Source organism: Manacus candei, unplaced genomic scaffold (genome assembly GCF_025592945.1).
Source record: "Manacus candei isolate 608988 ecotype Guabito, Panama unplaced genomic scaffold, ASM2559294v1 h1tg000023l, whole genome shotgun sequence".
Classification (NCBI taxonomy): domain Eukaryota; kingdom Metazoa; phylum Chordata; class Aves; order Passeriformes; family Pipridae; genus Manacus; species Manacus candei.
The window spans coordinates 7,344,665-7,367,416 of NW_026138071.1; the positions used below are offsets into that span (position 1 = coordinate 7,344,665).

Consider the following 22,752-nt stretch of genomic DNA (forward strand, 5'->3'; position numbering starts at 1 on the left):
TGGTACACAGATTTAACAGCTGAAACCAGATATGTAGCCCAAGTTCTCTTGTCCTGCACCTGTAACATCAGTAGACACCCTCTTTGCATGCAGGAAACATGCTCTGTCTATTCACTGGCTTTTGACAATTTATTTTTTTAATCCTCTCTGACCAGGAAACATTACTGATACTATTTGCTGACAATACTCTTAAAACATAACTCTTAGTTTAAGGGTAAGAAACTTGAAAAAGCATTGTAAGAAAATTAAAACTGCTCAAAGAAACTCCAATTATTTGAACCTTTCCCCCTCAACACAGTACTCTTTCCACTGAGGCAAGCAGGTAACTTCCACAGTGCTGCTGTGTGGAGCCTGAGTGTGCCAGTGGCCAGCAACACAGCCCAGGTTACACTCAGGTGTCCCTAATGGCAATAAGATCTTGCCATAACCTCTCAGTTTTGGTGGTTCACCATCTAGAAGCCCATGGTGCTATGACTAAACTACCATGCTGACTGCAGCCCTCTCCTCTTTCTCTCTGTAAGTAAAAATTTCATAGGACCATTGCTTTATGTGCACTGAAACATTTCTGGTATAAAATTCAACATTATCCACATCTCAGAAAAACTCTGAAAGTCCCTGCAGCTATTTTTTATGTTCTGGTTTTTGATTTGTTTTGAGTTTTTTTTTTGTTGTTGTTGTTGTTTTTTTTTTTTTTTTTGTAATTAAAATAACACAATAAGCCAGACTCCTATGGATAGAAATTTTTTATGTTTTCGCTTTTGAACATAAAAGACCTTTCTAGTCTCTACACCTGCTCTGTAAAACTGCCTCCAACACTAAACCGATGGTAAAGAAGGGACATATTCCTCAGTTGGCTTTTGAAACCATAGATCACACCTCAGCATTTCTTTTCAGCTCTTCTGCTTCAGCTTCTGAATATTCCATGTCAAGAACATCCTCATTTCCAGAGTCTTCATCAGAACCAACGCTGTCCAGGAGAGAGCTGTTAAACTCTGGATAGCATGGAAACAATGATACTGTGTGAGATGCTGTGGAATTCCAACAGGTTCAGAATTCACAACATGTTCAGATACATCTACCACATAAATAAGCACAGTAATATTTCGAGCTTCCTTTCCAAGGAAAGCAAGAGCTACTGGAATTTCCAAATAAAAACTCTCTCTCTCTCTCCCTTTCCCAACTTGTCAGAGCAACAGTTAAGTATCTTGGAATTAATTTTAGCATCATCTCCCTCATACTTTTCCAAAACGGCACTATGGCAATGACAGCTGGGTGACAAAAGAGCATTTAAACACCCAGTTGGCTCCAGAGCACCAGCAGCCTGCAGCCAGGAACAACAGTAAGAGAAGTACAGCCGGTCTGGTCAGTGAACTGCAAGTTTCTGCAATGAGAAGCTATGAATTACAGTTTTAACTATAAGTTGCATTAACAAAGTGCATTTTTGAATTAAAACTGGCATCAAAATGCTACTGCTGGCAGCAGGCATCTTTTCATTGTTTTCAATGGTAAGAAGGCTGCTCACCACAGGAACTTCCAGTTTGCTTGGCTGAGCAAAATGCAGGCAGCTTTCTGTAAAGAGCCGGAAGGCACCACTGCTCCCTGTACACGCTGTTCCAAACTTCCTGGGGTTCTGCAGCTACCCGACTAATTTAAGATTTTGTACAGTACTCATTAGGAGAAGTAGCTATGCTTTCACCAGTTAAATTAAAGCTATGGAGTGGATGAGAAGTTGAGATTAACAGGACACTGTCCGGGAATTTTTCTGGTTTGTTTTGAAGACACTGTAACGCCAGCTATGATGGACATGTTTTGCCAAAGAGATTCTCATACTGCTTATCCTGTTAAGTCATCAGACACTGGATTAGTATAATCTTCTCAGGAAGTTTATAGATTACTCCCTTCAACTGAGAATCCTTTACTGCTGCTTTCCATGCTTATTTGGGCTGTAAGCTAGACTACAGCCAAGAACACAACCACTTAGGTAGGTCTCTGCATGAAGCACTTGCCATGGAAATTGCTAAATGCCACTTCACCAATGGTCCCAGGATGATTAGTGGTTCTTTGGTTACAGCATCACTGGGATCCTTCATAAGACGAATGCTACCAGCTCTATGTTCAAGATTATGATCATCTCCATGAACTGGCTGATGCCTTACAAATGAGACAGTAGCAAGGCAATGCTCTTGTTTAAGCCAAGCAACTGCTAATCAAGAGGATAAAGGATTTATAGCCTTGAATTCTTCCTCAGTATGAATCAAGGAAGACCTGAGAGGGACTGGGCACTCAGTCTGCCAGAGCTCATACTAGGGGATGCTTCAATTAGCATTCAACTTACTTCTCTTCAGAAGCCAACATGGGTTCATCCAGTAACGACTGAGGGCCTTTAAAAGTGCCTGAGCAACTACAAGTACTTTAACGCAACACTTCACTACCTCTCCCTCTCCCTCTTTGGAGCAGGAATTTTCTCTCAGTTATGCTTTGCTCTGCCAGATTGTATGAAATCACTTGCATGCCAGCCTCACACAAATGTTAAACAGTGCCTGAGGCCTACCACGCTGTCTGGATTTGGAGAAGACAGATATGTGTTTTGTGTTTCTTTTTTCACTCCCAACAGCTATACCTTGCAGTGAGGTCTGTCTGCTCCCCACCCTCTATCAGACACAATATAGCACTGATTCATTTGCCCAGGTAAGGTCAGTGCGTTCGTTAATCAGCACTGAAATAACAATGCAAGTAAGTAATAATCCTTATGTTCTGACTAGAGTCATTACCATGCTGGCTTTTGCAGAGAATACAAAATTTCAAGACCCATTATGCTTTCTCTAGATTAATATTATGTATTAACCACTTATTATATATGGTTTATATGATGTATTACACATCACTCTATATAACTCTATACCTAACTAAAAACTCAAGAGACTGAAATAAGCAATTACTCAGATAAAGTTTTTCCTGGCCTTTGCTTTCACAACCAAGAAAAGCTGACCGTGAACAAAGCCAAACACAACAAAGCACACACCAAAAGAATATGAATCCCAGCTGTCTTACTGACACTCAGGAGCTGCACTCGTAAGCACAGATCAATTTTCCCTCAAAAACAACATATTGGAAGAAGTTAAATAAGTTTCACCTTGTAGACTTAATTCCGTGGCTCGTTTGAGGTCATCATCCTCTTTCTGTTCTCGTGCCTCCTAATGGGAAGAGAACAAAACTTAGCTCATTGAGACATTTCACTATTTAAAATTCTTCTAGTGCTCTTTTTCCATTGAAACTGTGCTGCTCTGGTTTCTACAACAAACTTGACATTGTAAATTAAAGGTTCTGTGTGAAGGAATGTTTGCAACCAGCGAGAGTCCAATGTTCCCGTGCAACAGAACCTGGGACAAACCTTCATTAAGGCTTGTCAAAGATCCTGAAGTTTGGTATGCAGCAGAGCAAGTCTCTAGTAACACCAAATGCTTTCTCTGGATCATTAATTTGAAAAGCATCTGAATGAATTTGCAACCCTTTGCTAAGGAAAGCTGTCACTTACACACAAAGCTCCTCACACTTCGGCAAAATTTAGACTTCTGCCCAAAGCCAGCTGAGGACAGAGTCATTAAATCCCAACAGATTTTATTATTTGTAAGCCATTTGAAAGTAGAGTTAGTGGTTCTATGTAACAGGTGTATTCACAAAGACAGGATGCAAAAAGACAACACTAAACAACCAGGTATTAAGAATATTACCATGACCAAGTAGCAAAGAAACCTCAAGTCAACAAACACTTCTAATGTTTGAATAATATCATGCCCCTGTTCCTCCCATCACTCTTGAAAAGCCCAGAGCTATAGCAAGCCAGTCAATAATATTTAATGAGCTGGTTTCTTAATTCAGGATTTGAATGCTTTCAGCACACCTGAATGCAGCACTCCAACTATGTATTTCAAATCAAGACAACCACAGCTACCACATTTCCATGCCCAAGTCATTAGAATAGCAGATTTTTGCTTCAGAACTGTAGCAGAAACAGACTCAAAGGGCAGTTTTACATTATTAGCATGAGGCCTTTTATCTCACTATTTCTAAAGCGTTTGGGAATCTTTGTTAAACTACTCAGCATCGCTGAATCAAAGCTACATCTGGCATGGAACATACCAACCAGCACCTCATAATGAGTAATGGGAGAGAAAAATCCAAGAGCCATGGAAACATCAGATCTCATAAGGAAAACCATGACAGCTTTGGTATTAATAGAGAGCAGACAAGGGCACCTATTTAAAGAAAGACCTGGCTAAGTGCTTGATTCATTCCCAGTGGCTTGGTTAAATTTGTAGAAATCAGTTACAGGTCTCGAAATTCAAGTGGAATAGACATGGTTAGCACATAACCCGAGCTCCCCATTCTTTCTAAGTCTAATTTAAAGGACTTGTTTTAGACTAAATTATTTGTGATCCTTTCTCCAATTTATTAAGAGGGAAGGATCACATAAATGCCCAGTTCCTATACTGTTCACTAAGCCCCCGAAACAAGGCCATTATAGACACATCTTTAACCTGACCTAACATGGCCGTTCTTAGCCTTGGCTTTGAAACCTCCTTCTTTCCCCAAGTCTTGACACAACATGCTGCAAGAAACAACTTCCAGGGAAGCTAAAGGTGGGCTGGATCCTTGGTGACAGAGTAAGAGTTAAGTTCTGTTTATCATTGTTTCTAATATAATATGACAAGACAGTGTATAAAAGTGCATGGAAAGCTTTGAGAAATCTGTGGGTCTGTAATGTGATACACAGTTTTCAAAGCTCTTACAAAATGTGCCCAGATGTATCCAGTGTCATCACTCTACTTGACACTGGAGCTAGAAGAAATCCAAACTTTTCCCCCATCTGATTATCTCAAAAAAGCAGCAGAATGCCCCTTGCAGTTACTGCCTGAACACAGGCTTTTACTTTAGCTGTCAGGTTTCCAGCATTGAGGAAGGTAACTCAAGGAAGGAAATTTTATTTCTTACTTGCTCTTGAAGGCTTTGAGCCAGTGCCTGCTGAAGTTCTTGTTCTTCCCTTTCTCTCTCCATATCATAGTGCTGCAGCCAGTCAACCTCCCCCTGGGATCCTTCTGGAGTTTTGTTTTCCTTATTCTCATCAAAATCTTTAGTTATCTCTGTGAAATTGGCAGGACCTGAGGAATCAGAAAGTACAGTTATGCTTTCCTGGGTCTTCTGTTTGTAACCAGCTAATTCCTCCTTAAATCACCACAATCCTTGCAGCACAGTGACATCTATTGACAGGGAGAGCTCACCAGCCACAAAAAACCCTACACAAGAGTCAAATGGAAAAAGCTCCAAAGCACAGTCTTATAACCATTTTAACTGGCACACAGTGAACCATTTCATTAATCCCTGTACCTGTTCTCCTTTTAGCCTTTTATGTTCACTCAGAAACAGCAAGCTGAACTGAAGTAAGAAACCACACACCACTAGGTTTCTGCAGCCAAGAAGCTGACAATTGAATTTCTCTGTAAGAAACCATGGATTATAAAAATTTGCATTGCATATTATACCTTGGAGTACTACAGATGAAGCCACAACTAAAGCCAAATCATAGGCAAGATGGAGGAAAGCACAAACCTCAAGCACTGCTTAAATCTAGCACCTTTTCCTTCAGGTAGGAGACTCAATCTTGTGAACACTATGTACAGCTTTCAAGGTGCATGAAGATTATAATTTTTCAGTTCACTTTTAGAGTGAACACTTTGGTAGAAGTGCTTTACAAAACCTGTGGAATGAACATTCATTCAACCACTGCATACACCTCCTGCAGGTGCAGGACACTTTGATTCTCCCACTTGCTTACAACTGGATTAAATATCAGGACCTGCTTCAACTGCTATCATAAAGCAGCATGTGAAACTTCATAGTTTTGCCCTATGCAGACTTCAGTATCTGCTGATTAGTTATTAACAAGGATAATATGTGGCAGGTCTCAGTATCTGTGAACCCTTAAACACAAGACCACCAGAACCATAATCCATCAGTCTAATCCTCTTAAGATGGAAAACAAAACATGACCTTTGAAAACTTCCAATGTATGAAGAAATACAGAACTTCTGTTAAACACATAGTTTTTGCTTAAGTGCCACAAAAGAGCCTTCAAATAATTACATTGTACTTTCCAAAGAAAACATTGAGAGAGATACCTTTACATGGCCACGCCCTATCACAGCTCTCTCACGTCACCATAAGCAACATTAGTGTACATAAAGGAGGGCACAAACCAGGCTGAGCACAGACTTAGTTTTCTTACACACTGCCTTCCAACATCGAGGCTGTCAAGAGTTGTCCATTGAAACAAATGTAATTTTTGGTAATACTGGGGTATTTTGTTGTTAATATTTAACCTCCTGGTTCTTAGATGACAAGAGCATATTGTTGGTCTGTTTTTCCACACTAGCAGAATTTAAAATCTGACTGAAAGCATGTAGCACACAACAAATGATAAAACACTCATTTTTCCTTCAGTTAGCTAAAGAAAGACTCAGTTTCCCCACACTGGTATCACACAGGCTCCTCCCTGTACTTAATGGTGTCTCTGGGTCAGAGGCCATAATTCACTTGTTGAATCTCTTATACTTAAGAGTCTACTCTCACATAAACAAGTAATTTTAGAAAAAATTACAGATATAGTTAAATACATTAGTAACTAGTGACAAAATAACTGCATTTGTGCAGCCCCCACACGCTCTTGCACGCTCGCCATGTGAACACTGCTGCCGTGCTGCCCAGGCTGCAACAGCTACAGAAATGAAAATATTTTCCGATTATGGAAGGATTCATTTCTAGGACACGGCCAAATCCTAGTACACTGAAGTCTGGCACAGGAATCTGTAGAGGTATGTGCTAATCAATAGAGAAAAAATGGAAATTAACCCCGAATCAGAGAGGTGACAGATATACAAGAAAATACATTTTCACAATTCAGTGAATTAAATGCTTTATACACATGGAAACTGTAAGAAAACTCTGAGGAAGTCAGAGAGTTTCAGCAGTGCACTTGCATCCAGTTTCTGCCACCAGACATTACTAACCTGATGCTATCAGTAACCTGCTTTAGCCGGCTATAGTCCAATTAAGATGGTTACTTTGTCTTACCTGAGTCTAACGCTGTTCTGGGCTTCTCTATCTCCATAGATTCCAGGTTTTCCGGCGATTCTTGAATTTCATCATCTCCAAAACCAGTGTCTGGGCTGCTTGTGGGCTTATCTTCATCATGAGTCAGAGACAGAGAAGCTTCCCTTTTGCTAATCTCTAAGACAGCTGCTAGCAGCTCATCTTCGCTCATCCCATCAAAACCAGCATTACCCAGCTCAGGTTTATCACCCTCCATTTTACTTCTTTTTGAACCCTAGAGATGAATGGAGTTATGATTAAGTGCTTGAATAAACAGGTATATAACATCAGCTTTACATTTCTGTGGATTTTTTTTTTAATTTTATTAACCCCAGGGAGCGAGAGCTTGGCTCTGTCAACATTCAACAGATAGTTATACGAGACTCACTGGAGAGACAACCTTTGTAGCTACACTCACTCCAAGGAATAATATTTAAATATGAACTACAGCCAGTTTTTACAGGTCCTGTGGATTAACATAAACAAGATAACTCTTCCCTTCTCCCTCCTTTCCTTCAACACACGTTCCCCCTTTAGGTCCTGATGAATGGTCCAGAAGCCCCTGGCAAGACAGTGCTGAGATACAAGCAGGGAAATTGCAAGTTTGTTAACAAGTGATGAAGCAGCAACATGAGAGTAATTGAACTTGAACATAGGGATGGGAGGATAGGAACTGAAATGGGGCTGGTATGAATAGCAATTAAAATTAGGTTTGGTGCTGCAGACTTGCCATATGACTGCAAACCAAGTAAGAAAAGAGTTACACAGGGAAAGGGAGGAATTATTCTCTCCCAGGGAGAACAAAATAACTTTAAATTGGAAGAAAGAAAAAAAACTTTAGTCTTATTCTGAATTTTTTTATAGTTATTTTCCTAAAATTGATGCTCATCAACTCCTATAACCACAGTGGTTTGCAAATAATAATTTCAATAATTTTAATATTAACTGTTAATCAGAGGTTAACCCCCATGTATGCATATTTACACAATTATACTATTTACCATATGCTTAGATTTTTTTTTCCTATATTATGTTAAAAATGAAGTAAGATAGGAACTATCAGAATGTACTTCTCCAGGTCTTATTCCAAACTGCATTTGGATGGATCTCAGAACCTTGTTAAAATGAACAAAAATAATTTTTTACTGCATTTTAGTTAAATACAGCTAGCTTTTATAGAGCAAACATTTTGTATTAAAACTGCCTTATCAAACAAGATTAGCAAATGAATTAGCCAACTAAACTTCTTGTTCTAGACATGATGCCCTCCAAGAATAAGAAGTGACAAATTCAAACCTCTCTCCTCACACCTATTCATTCCCTAAATAAGGAAAGCAGAGTACCTGCTATTTAAGCTTTCTGATTTCTCTCTCTGCACCTGTAGGCTACCAACATCAAAACAGGTTTAGCTCTTCAGCAAACCCTAGTTCCTGGCTTTCTGCCAACAACTACCACTAATTCGGTGGTCAGACTTTAAAGACTTGGCGGCATCTGTGCATTATTTGAATGTAACTTTTCTACTAGACATTATTTGCATAGATTTAAAATAGATAAGGCTTTAAGACAGGCTGCTTTAAATAAGCATTTTTAAGAAGTCCTTCAAATACTACTACATCTGCAGAGGCAGAGATCACAGGAATTTCAGCTCTGCCCTGTTTAGCTAGATAACTGCTATTTGCCCCTACAACCCACAGCTGCATATAGATGCTATTCCAGCCGTTCTCCCACATGGCAGGGGTGTTTTGCAAGCAGTGCCTGGCAGGGGATGTCCTGGCCATACAAAGTGACTGCCAAGCCCTTAATGCTTTCCTCATCCGCATCTGCTATGAGAATCACATCAAGGAAAATGGTGCAGCAGCAGTAATGCCACTTCCAAGGACCAGGACCAGGTCCTCCAGGACAACGCTGAGAAGGTCCGAGAATGGTAACAGATGGTTGATCGTGCCTGTGGTTGAGAAGTGGCCAATGTGCATGGCCACAGGATAACATCATTTATGTGGAATCATCACCAGCACTGCCTCTTTCCCACAACAGGCTGTAAAGCCTGTAGTTAATCTGTTATTCAAATTAATAGGCTTTATTCCCACAATTTCTGCACTCACAGGGCTTGTGCGATAAAGACTACCCACTGTTCCTCTCAAACAGAACTCAAGGAATAATAAATTAGGACAGTTTGAAACACCTTTTCTATACATAAGAGGGACTTCAAAGACAAGCTCATTTCCTTCCCCCAGCCACAGCCAGGTATAGATGTGCCATGCAGGACAGCGGTTGCCTACCCTGTTCCTGAGACCCTCAGAAAGGGTTTTCTGCTTTTTCCCAAAGCAATCCATTCCATTCCTACACATCCTGAGCATCAGAAAGTGTTCCCTAATATTTAATCTAAAAATTACTTTCTGCTGTTTAGTCTATCACTTCTTGTTCTATCCAGCATGGGCATGGAAAACAGCTCAAGTGTTTCTATTATCTTAGGTTTCTCCTTAAACTAGGGACCAAACTAAAGACAACTTGCCTGTACTTTTTCCTAAAACCTTCCTTTCTAGACCTTTGACCATTCATGTTCCCTTCCTCTGGCCCCTCTCCAATTAATCTGTAACTCTTTTCAGTCCAGAACCCAAAGATGGATTCAGAACTCCAGCTAAAGCTCAACGCTGAGGAAAAACAGAGTTACTTTACACAATATGCGGGCTATGGCTTTGTCTAGATATTTTTGCTTTCAACCTGCCTGACTTTGTGTCCTTTCATGCCCCTTCTGAAGGTCCACTGCCTTCCCAGCTATTCCCATCCCACATTTACAGTTGGTTAATCCTGCTAGGATTAGCACCTTTAGCCCGTTCCTACTGAACAACCCCTCCTATTTTTATACAGTTTCTCAGATTTGTCAAGATCATTCTTACCTGTAGTTCCGAGCTTCATCAAACTAACAGCCCTTCCCAGCTCTTGATCTACTGAAAATTTAATACTCAGTATCTATTTTATCATTTATTAAATACTGTATCAGGACCCTCCCTTGGTTTGATCTTCCCATCAGATCAGAAACTGTAGATATCTTCCTCTTGTTACTTAATGCTATTCATCCAGTTTTACATCTGTCCTTTATTGTCATAATCAAGACCACAAGTCTCTGCTTGATTAAAATAACCCTATGAACATTGTCAAAAACTTTAGAGAAGCAGAGATGCCGGACACTTGTCCTAAGCATTAGGCCTGCAACAGTCTTAACAGAAGAAAGTGGTACTGCAAGATAATCCTCTAAGCTGCTTCTTTTCCCTTCTGGATCATCATTCCTTCCCACAGAACTCATCAACCTGCTAATACACTGCCCTGACAGAAGCAAAAAAAACCACCACTTGGCAACATGAACACTAGTCACAAGGAAGAGCTCAAAGGCAATCTGAAGTTAACTGTGCCATTACACCAATAAGCTTGGTCTCTTCACACTTCTGTGGGTCCGCCTCCAAAGGCTGTTAGCTTCAGATTCTAAAAGCATTTAAAAAGCCACATTTGAGAGGGGACACAGACTGGATGTGCACAAAATTCTCTCAACTGAGTATTTTGCTTAGCCCAACTTGTACTAGATCTAATTTAATCAAGAGCTTTACTGCATAATTTTATTATTGACAGCACATTATTAGTGAAAGTTGCCCAAAGGACTGACCAAACTGCTAAGCAGCTGGTACACATAACCTGAAAACTCAAATGCATTTGCAATGCAATTACCTCTGTTCCCCGTGGGAACCCAAAACAACTGTACAGAGAGGTCAATTAGCAAAGCACTCCCTTCCAGCACTGCAGTGCTAATTAGGAGAAAAAACCCTTATCTGACATCAATTTCACTCACAGTTTATGCTGAAAAACATAGACCAGACATGAGTACATACAGGATCTAGTATATGAAAGTTTGTGGGGTTTTTCCCTTACCTTTTCTGGCTCTTCTTGCAGCTGTTGCTGATCTCTACTCTGTATGTTACACAACCTTTGGCTATGGGCAACAGAGCGTTTCAATGGCTCATCATCGCTGTCAGAATCTACACAGAATGTTGCAGAGCTCTTTGACTTGAAAGTGTATTTTCTGTAAATTAAAAACATGGCTATAAAACTCCACAGCATTGTAGCACCGTACAAATGTGTTTCAAAGTAACCATTAAAGTAGTACTTTCACACTGTAAAATTTATGGAACAAACTGCAACAACTGATAGTGACAATGTATTAACATAGCAGGCAGGGTTTTCATTTTGCTGGGTTAACCAACATATCTACTTTAAGCCTGCAATAGCAGCTTAGAACATTAAAAGTTACTAAGTGTGTGACTCTTGCTTTTAAGGCCAAAGATTCTGCACTTTTATTACCTCGCAATCCCAGACAGTACTCATTTGAGTCAAGATCACAGTAACACCTAGAATTTGGCATAAACCACTGGACTTCTCAAGTTTACTAACTTGGACAGAGGACTTCCCACATCACTACCAGGATATAAAAAGTGCAAATCTGCACAAGTTTCTGAGTTTTCCTGTTTGCTTTTTCATTAAGATAAATTCTTATTCTTCAGAACAGAAAACAGGAGAGTCTGGGGAAGTCACGATTTCTGCTTGATTAGTAAGTCTGGTCTTTAAGTACTCCACAATCCAAAACCATCCAGTGTGATACCACATTTTCACTGTATTAGAAACTGGCCTTTCAAAACTGCTTATAAAACCCTATGCCCTCTCATCTTTGCAAATAAACTTAAGAAACTAACCACCTGTTCCCAACACACACATTTTGGCTCCATAGAGACAGAACAGAGAAAAGAGGTAGACTGCAGAATTTAAAAGCATTTTCCTTCTTACATATGTGGCTTGCAAATACAACCATAAGCTAGTTTAAGATCTCACACTGACAAATTATCTATACAAAGTACATCCAGTTGTCATTCTGATGCTCAGCCTTCTGCCTGAAAAAATCATCTTTGCTTACCTACAAGTCCCCAAAGGTTCTCAAAGGAAGTGTTAAGGTGATCATGTCAACTAGGCAAATTGTACCACTGATGTTAATTTCACCTAGCATGTAACACCAATAAAACTCAGATATGAAAAAAGATAGTAGCTGAAATAATTCACTACAATATTAAAAAAAAAAAAAAAGAAAAAAGAAAAGAAAACAAATACAAATGGTGGAACTATTAAAAAAAAAAAAGAACTAGAAAAGTTTAAAATGCCTTAGAAATTACACCATGAAACCCCGGGCCACAGACATTTCAGAGCTATAACTCACCTACAAGGTGTGGAAGTGCTTACAGTACAGGAATTCACCATCTGGGAGGCTTTCAATGGACGGGAGCTATTAAAAAAAGCAAAGTACTTATTGCAGCAGTTAAAAGTCTTTAAAAAATAAGTGTTTACTTGTCTGCTATGCATGCAAATTCATGACCAAAGAAACAGGTAGAATACCATTATGTACTTGCTAATTGCATAATTTACAGTAATAATTTCATCATGCTATAAATAAACAACAGTTGTTCAAAACCATATATAATCCTTTAAACTTGATTCACTTCTTAGCAATGCACCCTTAGGGACAAGCTCACAAATTAAAGGCTCTGGGCTCCCATGTCAAGACAACTCATTCCTTATTTTTTATTCCCACCAACACTTGAGTTCCTGCTCCTAAACCACAGTCTCCTGCTGCTGTCTGGATCAGCCAGTTTTCTGGCATATTCCATGTCTTTGTTTCTCCTCCCTTACCTAGATTCTTCTAAATAAACTTCCTGCTCCATTTAATCCTTTTATCGGCTCCTCAAAGTCCATCAGTATCACTACACACCTATCCAACAGCTGGTAGCCAATGCAGAAATATTTTCTAATCTTCCCCCTCAAAGCAGGGCTGTTTCTCTCCAGCCTAGTTACCCTTCCACTCCCTGATCAATCACAATGGTTGCAATGACTGAAAAAACTCCAAAATATTGGAAAGCTATTTCAAACCTATTCTCAAGTATTTCTGCTGTGGTCAGCTTTTATGTTTCCTTTCTGTACACCTTCTCATGACGGCATCATTACAAACTAGCAGCACACACCTGAAACTGTGTAATTTTAATGTTTCCTTGCCCAGACATCTGGTGGAGGAGATCTGACAACTACCTACCTTGTGGCATACGTGGTTAACATGGCATGCACCAAAGCTGTACACTTACATGGCAGAATGGACGCTCCATCCCAGCGTCAGTGGCAGCCTGGTGCTTTCCGTACAGTGGGAAAGCAGGGTTAAGTATCTTGGAATAACCACCTGCTGCCCAACTTTATGATTGAGAGACAATGCTACATTGAAGCTGTATCGTTTCAGATGAAGAATCAAGACCCTGAGAGAGATGAGAGAACGACAAATGTTAATTTCAAGAAAAAAGTCAGAGAAAACCTTTTTAAAATCCAAGTAACTCTGTTCACCAAATGCATTCACCTGACTAAACCAGATTATTATTTTGGGGTGGTAGGCAAACACTATCCATCTCTTATCTGGCAAGACACAGGTAATTCTGTTCCTGTCCATCACTCAACTTTGTGTAAGTTGCAGACCATGGACTCTGACAACTCAAGAGGCTTCCTGCTTTGATGTGCATCACCTGGCTCAAGGAGAAATAAGCAGCTCTTACCAAACGCATTTCTACTACACAGTGAGAGGTAGGAAACAACTGAAATTTTATCATTATAGGCAAGAATATTAGTAAATCATTCCCAGAAATTCAAGTCTGTGATGGAGAGATCACACAGCTGCCCAAAACTGAGGAGGAACTGTGCCCAGTGCATGACGTGTACTTGGTTTATCTGTCATGACACTTTCTCTTTGAAAGAACTTCTGATCACAACAGTTTAAGGAATCTGAAAAGGCTTCTTTACAGTGAATCTTCTTCCTTATGCTGCACTTTATACTGTCTACTTAAATCATGCAGATATATTATCACTTGTGTTGTACTAACATTCAAAAACTTTCACAAGGGTTTAGCAGTGCTTGAATAAATACCCCACATAAGCAAAACATAAGATACTGCTTTCAGTATACCTGGGACAAGGACATAGGTCTGATAAAATAATCCAAGACTCTTTTAACTTTACATGCCACGAGGTTTACACCCCTATCTCCAAGCACTTCCACCCTAAATCATGAACTAAACCTAACCTAGAGGTGAAAAACTACTGAGCATCCCACTAATCCTTGAAATGCCATGCTTATTAGGAGAGAAAAGCACAGGAAAAATAAGGTGATCAAAGCTAAACCCTCTACATACTGTCTGGCACTAATGCCTCCAACTCAAGTCCTGCCCATCAGGTCAGCTGAGCATAAAATATTAAAATTACAGAATATATTTACTGTTTCTACTTCGTTCATGTTCCAGAAACCCCAAGAAAGGGGGAAAGGGAAAACTCAGTTCTCCTTATGTATGGACAGGGAGGAAGAAAAAAGTATTGCAGAAGGTTCCCAAGAGAGATTCTTTAGAGGAAAACTGAAGAACAGGATGAAGGTGCACCTGCAGACGGTAGTCTTTCCCACAGGCTGACCACTGCACATGCATTTCCCATGAGCTTTACTCTTTGAGAGACTTCTGCTAGCACTTTTGTAACATATCCTTCCAGCAAGGAGAGGAATGGGTGTAAACATTTACCTGGGAAGCCTGTTGAACTTGTGTGTGACAACAGCAGACTTTCCATTGCACTTCTCACAGGAATACTCAATCTCCTCAGCCTGTTGAAGGGAGCAGAGAAATCATTACTGGAACAAAACACATATTAAACAGATCTGGGCCGAAAGCACATTGCTTTTGGCTGTCATACAAACTCTTCAAAACAGCACTAATACTTAAAATTATAATCACCTTCAACGTGACCTAATAAGAGGGCATCTAGTAAGAGGACAGGTAGCAGGGTCTAAAATTTGACAATATATCCACTAATACAGGTGTAATTTTTCCTGTAAGTCTATTGTAGACCAGTGAGTAAGCCACTTGTTAAGACAAATTAGCTTCCAAAGGGAGTGGTCAACCTTGTGAGGTTTACAATTTTCTCTCCCTTACACAGAATTTGGTGGTTTTTTTCCCCTAATAACCTGTGGTGGAGAATGGTGCCAGGAAATTTTCTCCCTCTTGTTCAAAACTTCTGCTTTGTTCCTCAAAAGCTATCCTCACCTAAACTCATCAATGATGTGTTGCATGAGAGTAGTGTTTTGAACAGACACCAAAAGGGGAAGCATCACTTTCCTGAAATTACATGACTTGGCCATCAAACATTCCTACAGCTCTTTGCCTTACATGAGGCCAAATGACATCACTACAGTTTTAAGAATTTTTTTAAATCTTCAGATCTCCATCAACTTTTAGAAGAATTACCCCGTCAATTATTCTATCTGTTGAAAACACTATCTACATATGGAGAAAAAACACAAGTTAGTCTTGACATACTACAAAATACAACACTAATTCACAGACATAAGGCTCATTTTTAGCTTTCAGGAACATCACCTTGAAGCTCTACTTACAAAACAAGCATCCAAATATTACAGCTACTTCTTTTTTTAATTATTGTATCTGCATGACCTTTTTCCTCCACGCTCATTAAGGCCAGTACCCAAGCTGTTGAAGCATCTTAGCCCAGGAGAGGAAGTAGCAATTCCTGAGTGATTATCTCAATCTGACAGCCTTTATATTTGTTTATACATCAACCCTTTCACCACAAAATGGAGAAGTTTACCTATTTCACATCAGTATTGTAAGGATCAGTTAATTTCTGCACAGCATTTTACAATAAAAACTCCCGTATGCTATTAATGGACAAACCTCAAGAAAGTGCAAAGTTCAGCTGTACAACCAAAATTTACATATGGGACATAACCTACACATAACTCCACAATGAATAAAAAAACTCCTCCTCAAACTACATACCCGAAAAAAGAGGTCAAGAGAATCCTGGATCGATCGGGAAGGAAGCAATTTCTTTCTTCGAGGAAGGTCAATGGAGAGATCATTAAACTGTTCTCGTTTAGTGACCGTTTCACCACACCTAAAAAAGAAATATGCTTATGCAAGTCTGAAAACTTAAGGACAACTTACATGTTTTAGGCTCAAGTAACTTCCCAGTAAATATATGCCTCTTGATCATCTTAATTTTAGTCATCAAAATGGAACTGTTTAATGTTTATGACAAAGTTGGATCTTGGAATTTCTTTTTGATGCTTTAGAAGTTGAAACATTTGTGTAAAGATAAGAACAATACCCCTCAGATTGCTTTGGAGAGGCAACTGATCAGGTATACTCAAAGTGACTGCTTTGTAGCCGAACATCTCTTCTTTGTTCACCATTCTTAAGAGAAAGGTGAGACCAGCCCAGCAGAAGGGCAAGCCTAGAAATGCTTTCAAACTGTTCCTAGAAACAAAATAATAAAGCCCATCTAAAAAACCAAAACCAACAAACCCCCTCTTTCTTCTTGTGCTTTTTTAAGGCAAAAATAAAAAAGACTATACAGTCATTTGTCTTCCACAAGTGTTACCTAGATGCACTTTACTTTTAATTGTTTTATGGAATTAATGAAGTATACACAAACTAATATTCCCAAATACCTGTGTTCATAAAAACTCTGGAATGAAGCATACCATATGGAAATCTACTGCACAGGTCATATGCCATGAACGCCCATACATACTGGTTTACATCTTTTTCCACAATAACATAGAAACACAGAGGAAAATGCCGTTCCCTGGAAGGCCTTAGAAAGAACAAATTAAAAACATGGCTTCCCTTTTTTTCTTTTTTTTCTTTTTTTTTTTAAGAGGAAACATTACTTGGCTGAAACCCCCTTTTCTCCCTATCCTCATACAAGTGGTACACAACGAGCAAAGCACAAAGGCTTTCCACTGGATATCTAATGAAGAACTAGGTGGTACAAGACTGTTTAAAGAAGGCCTGTAGCAGCAGATGGTACAGTGTCAGCTTTCCAGCATTTCTAGATCACAGGATATTTTTCTAAATATCTAGCTTCGGATAAAACATAGTTCTTAATTCTGGCTTTAACCTGCAGATGAAGTCACGTCACATGGGAACGCTTCCCAGTCTTTTAAGGTAAGTGTGACAAAAGCTGTCGAGCACACTTACATTTTGCAGATGATAGAGTGCTGAACCTCAAACTCCAAGTTACTGATAACCGGACACGTATAAACTTTGGTGGCTGAGAGGTCATCAGAAGCTCGTCCTGGTGAGTTATCCTCATTAGGGACTGGCTCACTCTTCCAAGTTTTGTTTAACTTTTCCATGTCCTCCTTCAGCTGATCCAGACACTGGCTCAAGAACTCATGTGCATCCTAGAGACAGGGGAAATGCAACAAAGTGATATTGTGCAATTTCATTCAGTATCTTTTCTCAAACACACACAGACTGGGGAAACTATGTTTAGTTCACTGCATTCATCAATACTAAGGCAGTTCTGCTCTAACAAACAGCAGCAATCGCTGCCATTCAATCAAAAGCCCACGTCACTGTCAAACAGAGTTGAAGCTTGACAGACATTCGATGCAGGCCAAACACTGAACAAATTACACGTAATTGTTTCCAGGCAATATGGTACTTACATTCTGCATGTACCCAGAAAATCTCTCTGCAGTAGCTGAAATGGCACTTTTCACCTTCTTGAGCAGCTCCTTCTTAACCTCAGGGCTGCAGACATCCTTTTTAGCAAGCAGATGGGCAAAACGTCTGCAGAAGTCAAGGCAATGAAACATTGATTGGTTTTCCAGGACTTCAGACAAACAAAATATCTCCTCTTAAGAGCTTCTAAAAGCTTTTCTCCTGTGATAAGTGTTTCAGGTGTTCTGTATGAAAATATCTCATATATAATTAACCTTTTCCATTTCAAGTACTTTGAGATCTCATTTGAGGCCATCATCAAACAGGACCCACATGAACAAAAAAAATATCCACAGTCTTTAAACGTAAAGAGAAAAGCCTTATGAGGTTCTAAAAACTTATTTCTGCTCTATCTTCTACAATGAGAAACAACCCCCCCAATGCTTTTTGAAAACATTTGCACTGATGGAAGATATGAAATCACATGGCAGCAAAATAAGTAGCACAAAATCATTAAATTCAACTTGCATGGTCAGATGGTTTCTATTTATGTTTTATTTTTAAACTTCCACTCAGTTTCAAGCCTTACTTCTTCTGGCAATAAAAACATTACAACAGAGTAGAAAAAAAGCTATAACAAAAAGAGCCATGAGGAGTTCCTTGGCTCAATCTATGGACAGTGTTTCTGGCAGCTTCGTTAAAAACCTGTAGAAATTGACTTTACCTGTGCCTCTCAGCTAACTGTGATTTAGTTATATTTTACAACTGCTTTACAATTGCACAGGAGATATACACTGAATATATTCCAAGCAGAAGTTTTGGTCATACTACATATGCGGGAAGGTGATAGGAAGATGTCACGTTTCAGGACCAAAAAACAAACCCCAGAGGTTTTTTTGCAGACAGAGAAAACCTCTATACAATCCCCTTGCACCCCAAACCAACAACTAATACTCAGTTACCCAAAGAATCTGGTTAGTTCACTGCAGCTCAACAAGTTTCTGCTACTCTGCTGAGCTCCAGGAACAGAGTGTGCTGTCCTAACCCTCTACAGCTGCTCAGTGAATCATGTTAGGAAACCACAGCGCAGCTGATAGGCAGTCACTGTTCAACCAGAAAACCAGCCATCAGGTTAGATGATACACCCAAACCAAGAGAAGCCAAAGTAGATGCTTTTAGCATCAACTCTGACTTGTACTCCAGCACAGGATCACACACTGCCCTCCATCAGAGGAATAACAGCACAAGCAGCACCCACACAGTTTACCAGTAGGTATATGGGGCACAACCTTCAGAGATCTTTCTACAAAAACTAGGGAAAGGACATTTCAAGAGGCATGTGGAACAACCTCTGATCCCAAGTAGTATAGAGAGACTTCAAGAGGACACAGCAAAAATAGAAATTAACCCAAAAGATATAAAAAACTATGAAAGAGAAACGGTTCCGTTAATCCTGCATCTTAGTGACAGAAAAGAAACAAGGTACACAAGTGCAAATATAATAAAAATCCCAAATGGCACAGAGAGTGGTACATGGAGCAAACAGCAGCTTGCCTTATGGAAACTGAATGGCACAGCAATTCAAAATTTCAAAGAGAAAAGAGAGCTGGGTATACTACAGAAGCCTCTGGAGTTTCTTGACATGAGGTTTGACTGAATTAAGATCTCATCCGAATTTAGAGAAAGATGAAGTATGCAAAACTCGAGCACTTCCCACAGCTACAAAACAAAGGATATTTTCCAAAAAGACATAAGCCCTCACATACCAGGTGAAGTTAGTGAACAGCTTAAACCCTAGCTGGCAAAGTTTTTAAAAAAAGGGTTTTTTGCAAGAAGTTTTTCTGCAACTAATTTATTTTGCAATTTCTTGCATTTTCTTCTGAAGCATTTTACTCTGCCACTAGAAATACAGTAAAGAAGGTATGTAACTCACTATTACAAGTTTTAAGAGCCTACTTCCTATTTCAAAAGTAAAGCTCCAAAATACAGAGAGCTCTAGGAATCCTTTTATTATCTATACATGCAAATGACCCTCTATAAAGGTGCCTCAGCATTACAAAACCAGTTTCTCAGTAATGAAGGAGAAAACAGCCTTACCAGGAAGTGAATTTTACCTGATAAGTGCATTGAGTGGAATTTTTTTCCAGGGAATACCCTGTTTGAGCAAATCATTAGCAAAAGACTGAATTGAAAACAAGGACTGTAGAATGGCATTCATATAGCAGGTGTTTCCCAGGTTTGAAAATCTGAAAAAAAAAAAAATAAAAAAAATTGAACATGTTATGTCTAATGATCAATGTGCAAACTTGCCAGAGTTAAATACAGCACTACTAACATGTAGGACATTCACCACAGCTGATTCTCACAGAGCTTCTTACTGGAGCTGTTCTCCAGCCCTCCAGACTAAACTGAAAACACACGGGAGGCAGCATTTACCAAGAAAGCACCCATGAGTTTGTACAACTGAACTTTTAAAAAACACATATATATATATACAGAAATGAATCATCATTAAAGGAACATGAATTACCTGAAATTATCATATCTCTAAAATTCTCAAGAAGTGATTTCAAGGATACCTATTCTCCAAACTAGAAAAAGTGTTCCCTGCCTCAGCATTCATAAATTTCAGGATTATGTTTTTAATTAAATAATTGTAACAAGAATGTGCACATTCTGGTGATCAAAGTGTGCATGCTAGATAAAGAAAATTAAACTTACCCTTGCAATTGTTGTTGAGGATGGGTGGAAAGGGGCACTCGGGGTTTGTTCCAGCCTGTGTAATCTTGATTAGATCTCATTTTTTTAACAGAAAGAGGGGCAGGCTGAGAAGAAAATGCCAGACTTCTTTTGGCTGAAGAGGTCTGGCTGGATACAGTAGACCTAAAAACATAAAAAGGATAAGAAGTGTATGATTTCTAATGCTCTGCCTTGAAGGACTATAGTTCATGACACTGGAATTGCATCACTTTAGAAGACAAGGACTGGTAAAGCCACACAAAATAACTGGTATGTATCATAATGAAACAGAGGTTTGAGAGAGATAATTTCTTTCCAGAGCACTTAAATATTTAGCTTGGTTAAACTTCCTTACATCCATAGATATGCACGCAGTGTAACCAAGTCTTTTGTCTTTTAGATATTTAACAATTCTCTACACTGTATGACAAGAGGAAGAATGATTATATAGCATGAGATCACCACTCCCAAGATATGCTAAAAATTCACATCTGGGCCAGAGTCTTCATTATCAGCCTCTTGTTCTTGTAACCTAATAGCTCTGGACGTAAGTTCCTTACATTCAAAGCATGGACAATGCCTCCTTTCTTCCTTGATCTTGTATCTCATCTATCTAGGGCAGAGACCAAGAGTTTGATTGCACAGCATCTAACACAGAAGAATCCCAAGCTCAGCAGGATTCAGTACTACTAAAATACTGTTATTAAAATATAGAATTGAATGCCATTTATCTACTTGGGAAAAATGAAAACAAGGATTCAGACTAAGTTCCAGAGTTTATATATAACTTGAACCATCTAGAGTCATTCACAATGACTATAACAGACTTGGGTGATTTTATAAAGTCTATTGCAAGCAGTAACTAGAGTTTGTAGATGTAACCAGTGCAATTGCAGCCACATAGAATATCTAGATCATACTCCTGAAGGAAAGAATATGCATATAAGCACCATGTGATCAACACAAGGAAACTGAAGAGCCTAATTCCTGGGAAACAACTGCCATTTGCTAGTGAATCAGTCCTACCTGTCCAGGGTGGAACTACCAGTGGAGTACTCTTTTGAAGAGGACCGACTACTGTAAAAGGATGACGACTGCAGTGGTAAAATACCTTTAAAACAGAGAGAGAGGCAGGACATTTTGTTCCAGGTTACACAGCTACTTATACAACTTGTTTGAAAGTATTTAGTCAAAAGGTTTAAAAATCCTCAAATATTGTTTTCCAGAATTGGTTGGGAGACTACTAACACACATACTTACAAGTACTAGTGTGAATTTTAATCACATGTGAGTAAAAACATGCTGGAGTTTTAATTGAATTTAATACCATAATCTCCATCAAAGCCCAAGTGCAACATGAAATATTATCAAGTCTTTGAATGGTCTTAACTACCTGAAAATTAATAACTATCTCACTCTTGTTCAAATAGACAAGTTACACGTAACAGAAAAGTCAGTACTAATTTCCAAGACAGTGCTCTCGAAATTCAACATAAATACTCAGGTAAATATGCAGAAGTGAAAACAGCTTCTCTTCCCACTCCTAATTCCATAGTAAATTACTATATACTTGGGGCAAAATATGAGTATTTCATCGTTACAATATCATTGTGCCAGATCCTGAGACTAATGCCTCAGATGGTGCGACACAAAAAAAATGCTCTCAAGAGTCAAAAAGTCACCTATTACGATGAATCACAGTGTAATTTAGTTTGGATAATGAACAACCATTTGCTTCTCTCCCAGCTTGAAGTGGTTTGAGCCACGCAACTTTCAGAAGTGCAGATATATGAAGAAAGTTTACAATACTGTTACTGAAACTTGCAGGTATATTCTAGACTCACAGACTCTGGACTCTTGAAGAGCAAACCAGATTTTTGTTCAGAGGTAAACATTCACCTTACTGGCTGCTCCAGCAACTCATTTGTGCCATCACAGCTCCACTAAAAAAAGAATGCATCCACCAGCATTCTCCATAAAAACAAGATCTTGAATGCATTTGTCTTTATGGAGAAAGAAGCTAAGTATTTATTCATAAAACTGAAGAACGGTGCTGCTTACTAGCTTATCTGCATACTGTCAGTATTTCTGTATTGTCTATAAAGCCTTCTCACACAACAGTATCCAAAAGAACTTTGGTACAAACAGGACTAAAGTCCTGGTCTCAAAACTCCCCCTGTAACTTCTGGGGAAGATATAAGGAAGCAAAAATAAACAGTAAACCATAAAACCAGAAAAAAACCGGCCTACAGTTCACACAGGCATTAACAGCAAAGGGAATGTTTAA

The 22,752-nt window shown here is 39.1% G+C and overlaps 1 protein-coding gene across 2 annotated transcripts in view; it reads right to left on the reverse strand.

Moving 5' to 3' along the window:
- The window catches only part of USP37 (ubiquitin specific peptidase 37), a 34,470-nt gene that overhangs the window by 3,299 nt on the left and 8,419 nt on the right, over positions 1–22,752 (reverse strand). For both annotated transcript variants that reach the window (XM_051786612.1, XM_051786611.1), the window contains exons 8-21: positions 21,492–21,576; positions 20,448–20,609; positions 19,841–19,972; positions 17,732–17,855; positions 17,259–17,464; positions 16,053–16,170; positions 14,781–14,860; positions 13,317–13,481; positions 12,401–12,466; positions 11,068–11,218; positions 7,129–7,381; positions 4,993–5,159; positions 3,134–3,194; positions 877–992 (exon numbers count right to left, since the gene is read on the reverse strand). In XM_051786612.1, the coding sequence (XP_051642572.1) occupies positions 877–992; positions 3,134–3,194; positions 4,993–5,159; positions 7,129–7,381; positions 11,068–11,218; positions 12,401–12,466; positions 13,317–13,481; positions 14,781–14,860; positions 16,053–16,170; positions 17,259–17,464; positions 17,732–17,855; positions 19,841–19,972; positions 20,448–20,609; positions 21,492–21,576 (1,886 nt within the window). The remainder of the gene's footprint in view (positions 1–876; positions 993–3,133; positions 3,195–4,992; positions 5,160–7,128; positions 7,382–11,067; positions 11,219–12,400; positions 12,467–13,316; positions 13,482–14,780; positions 14,861–16,052; positions 16,171–17,258; positions 17,465–17,731; positions 17,856–19,840; positions 19,973–20,447; positions 20,610–21,491; positions 21,577–22,752) is intronic.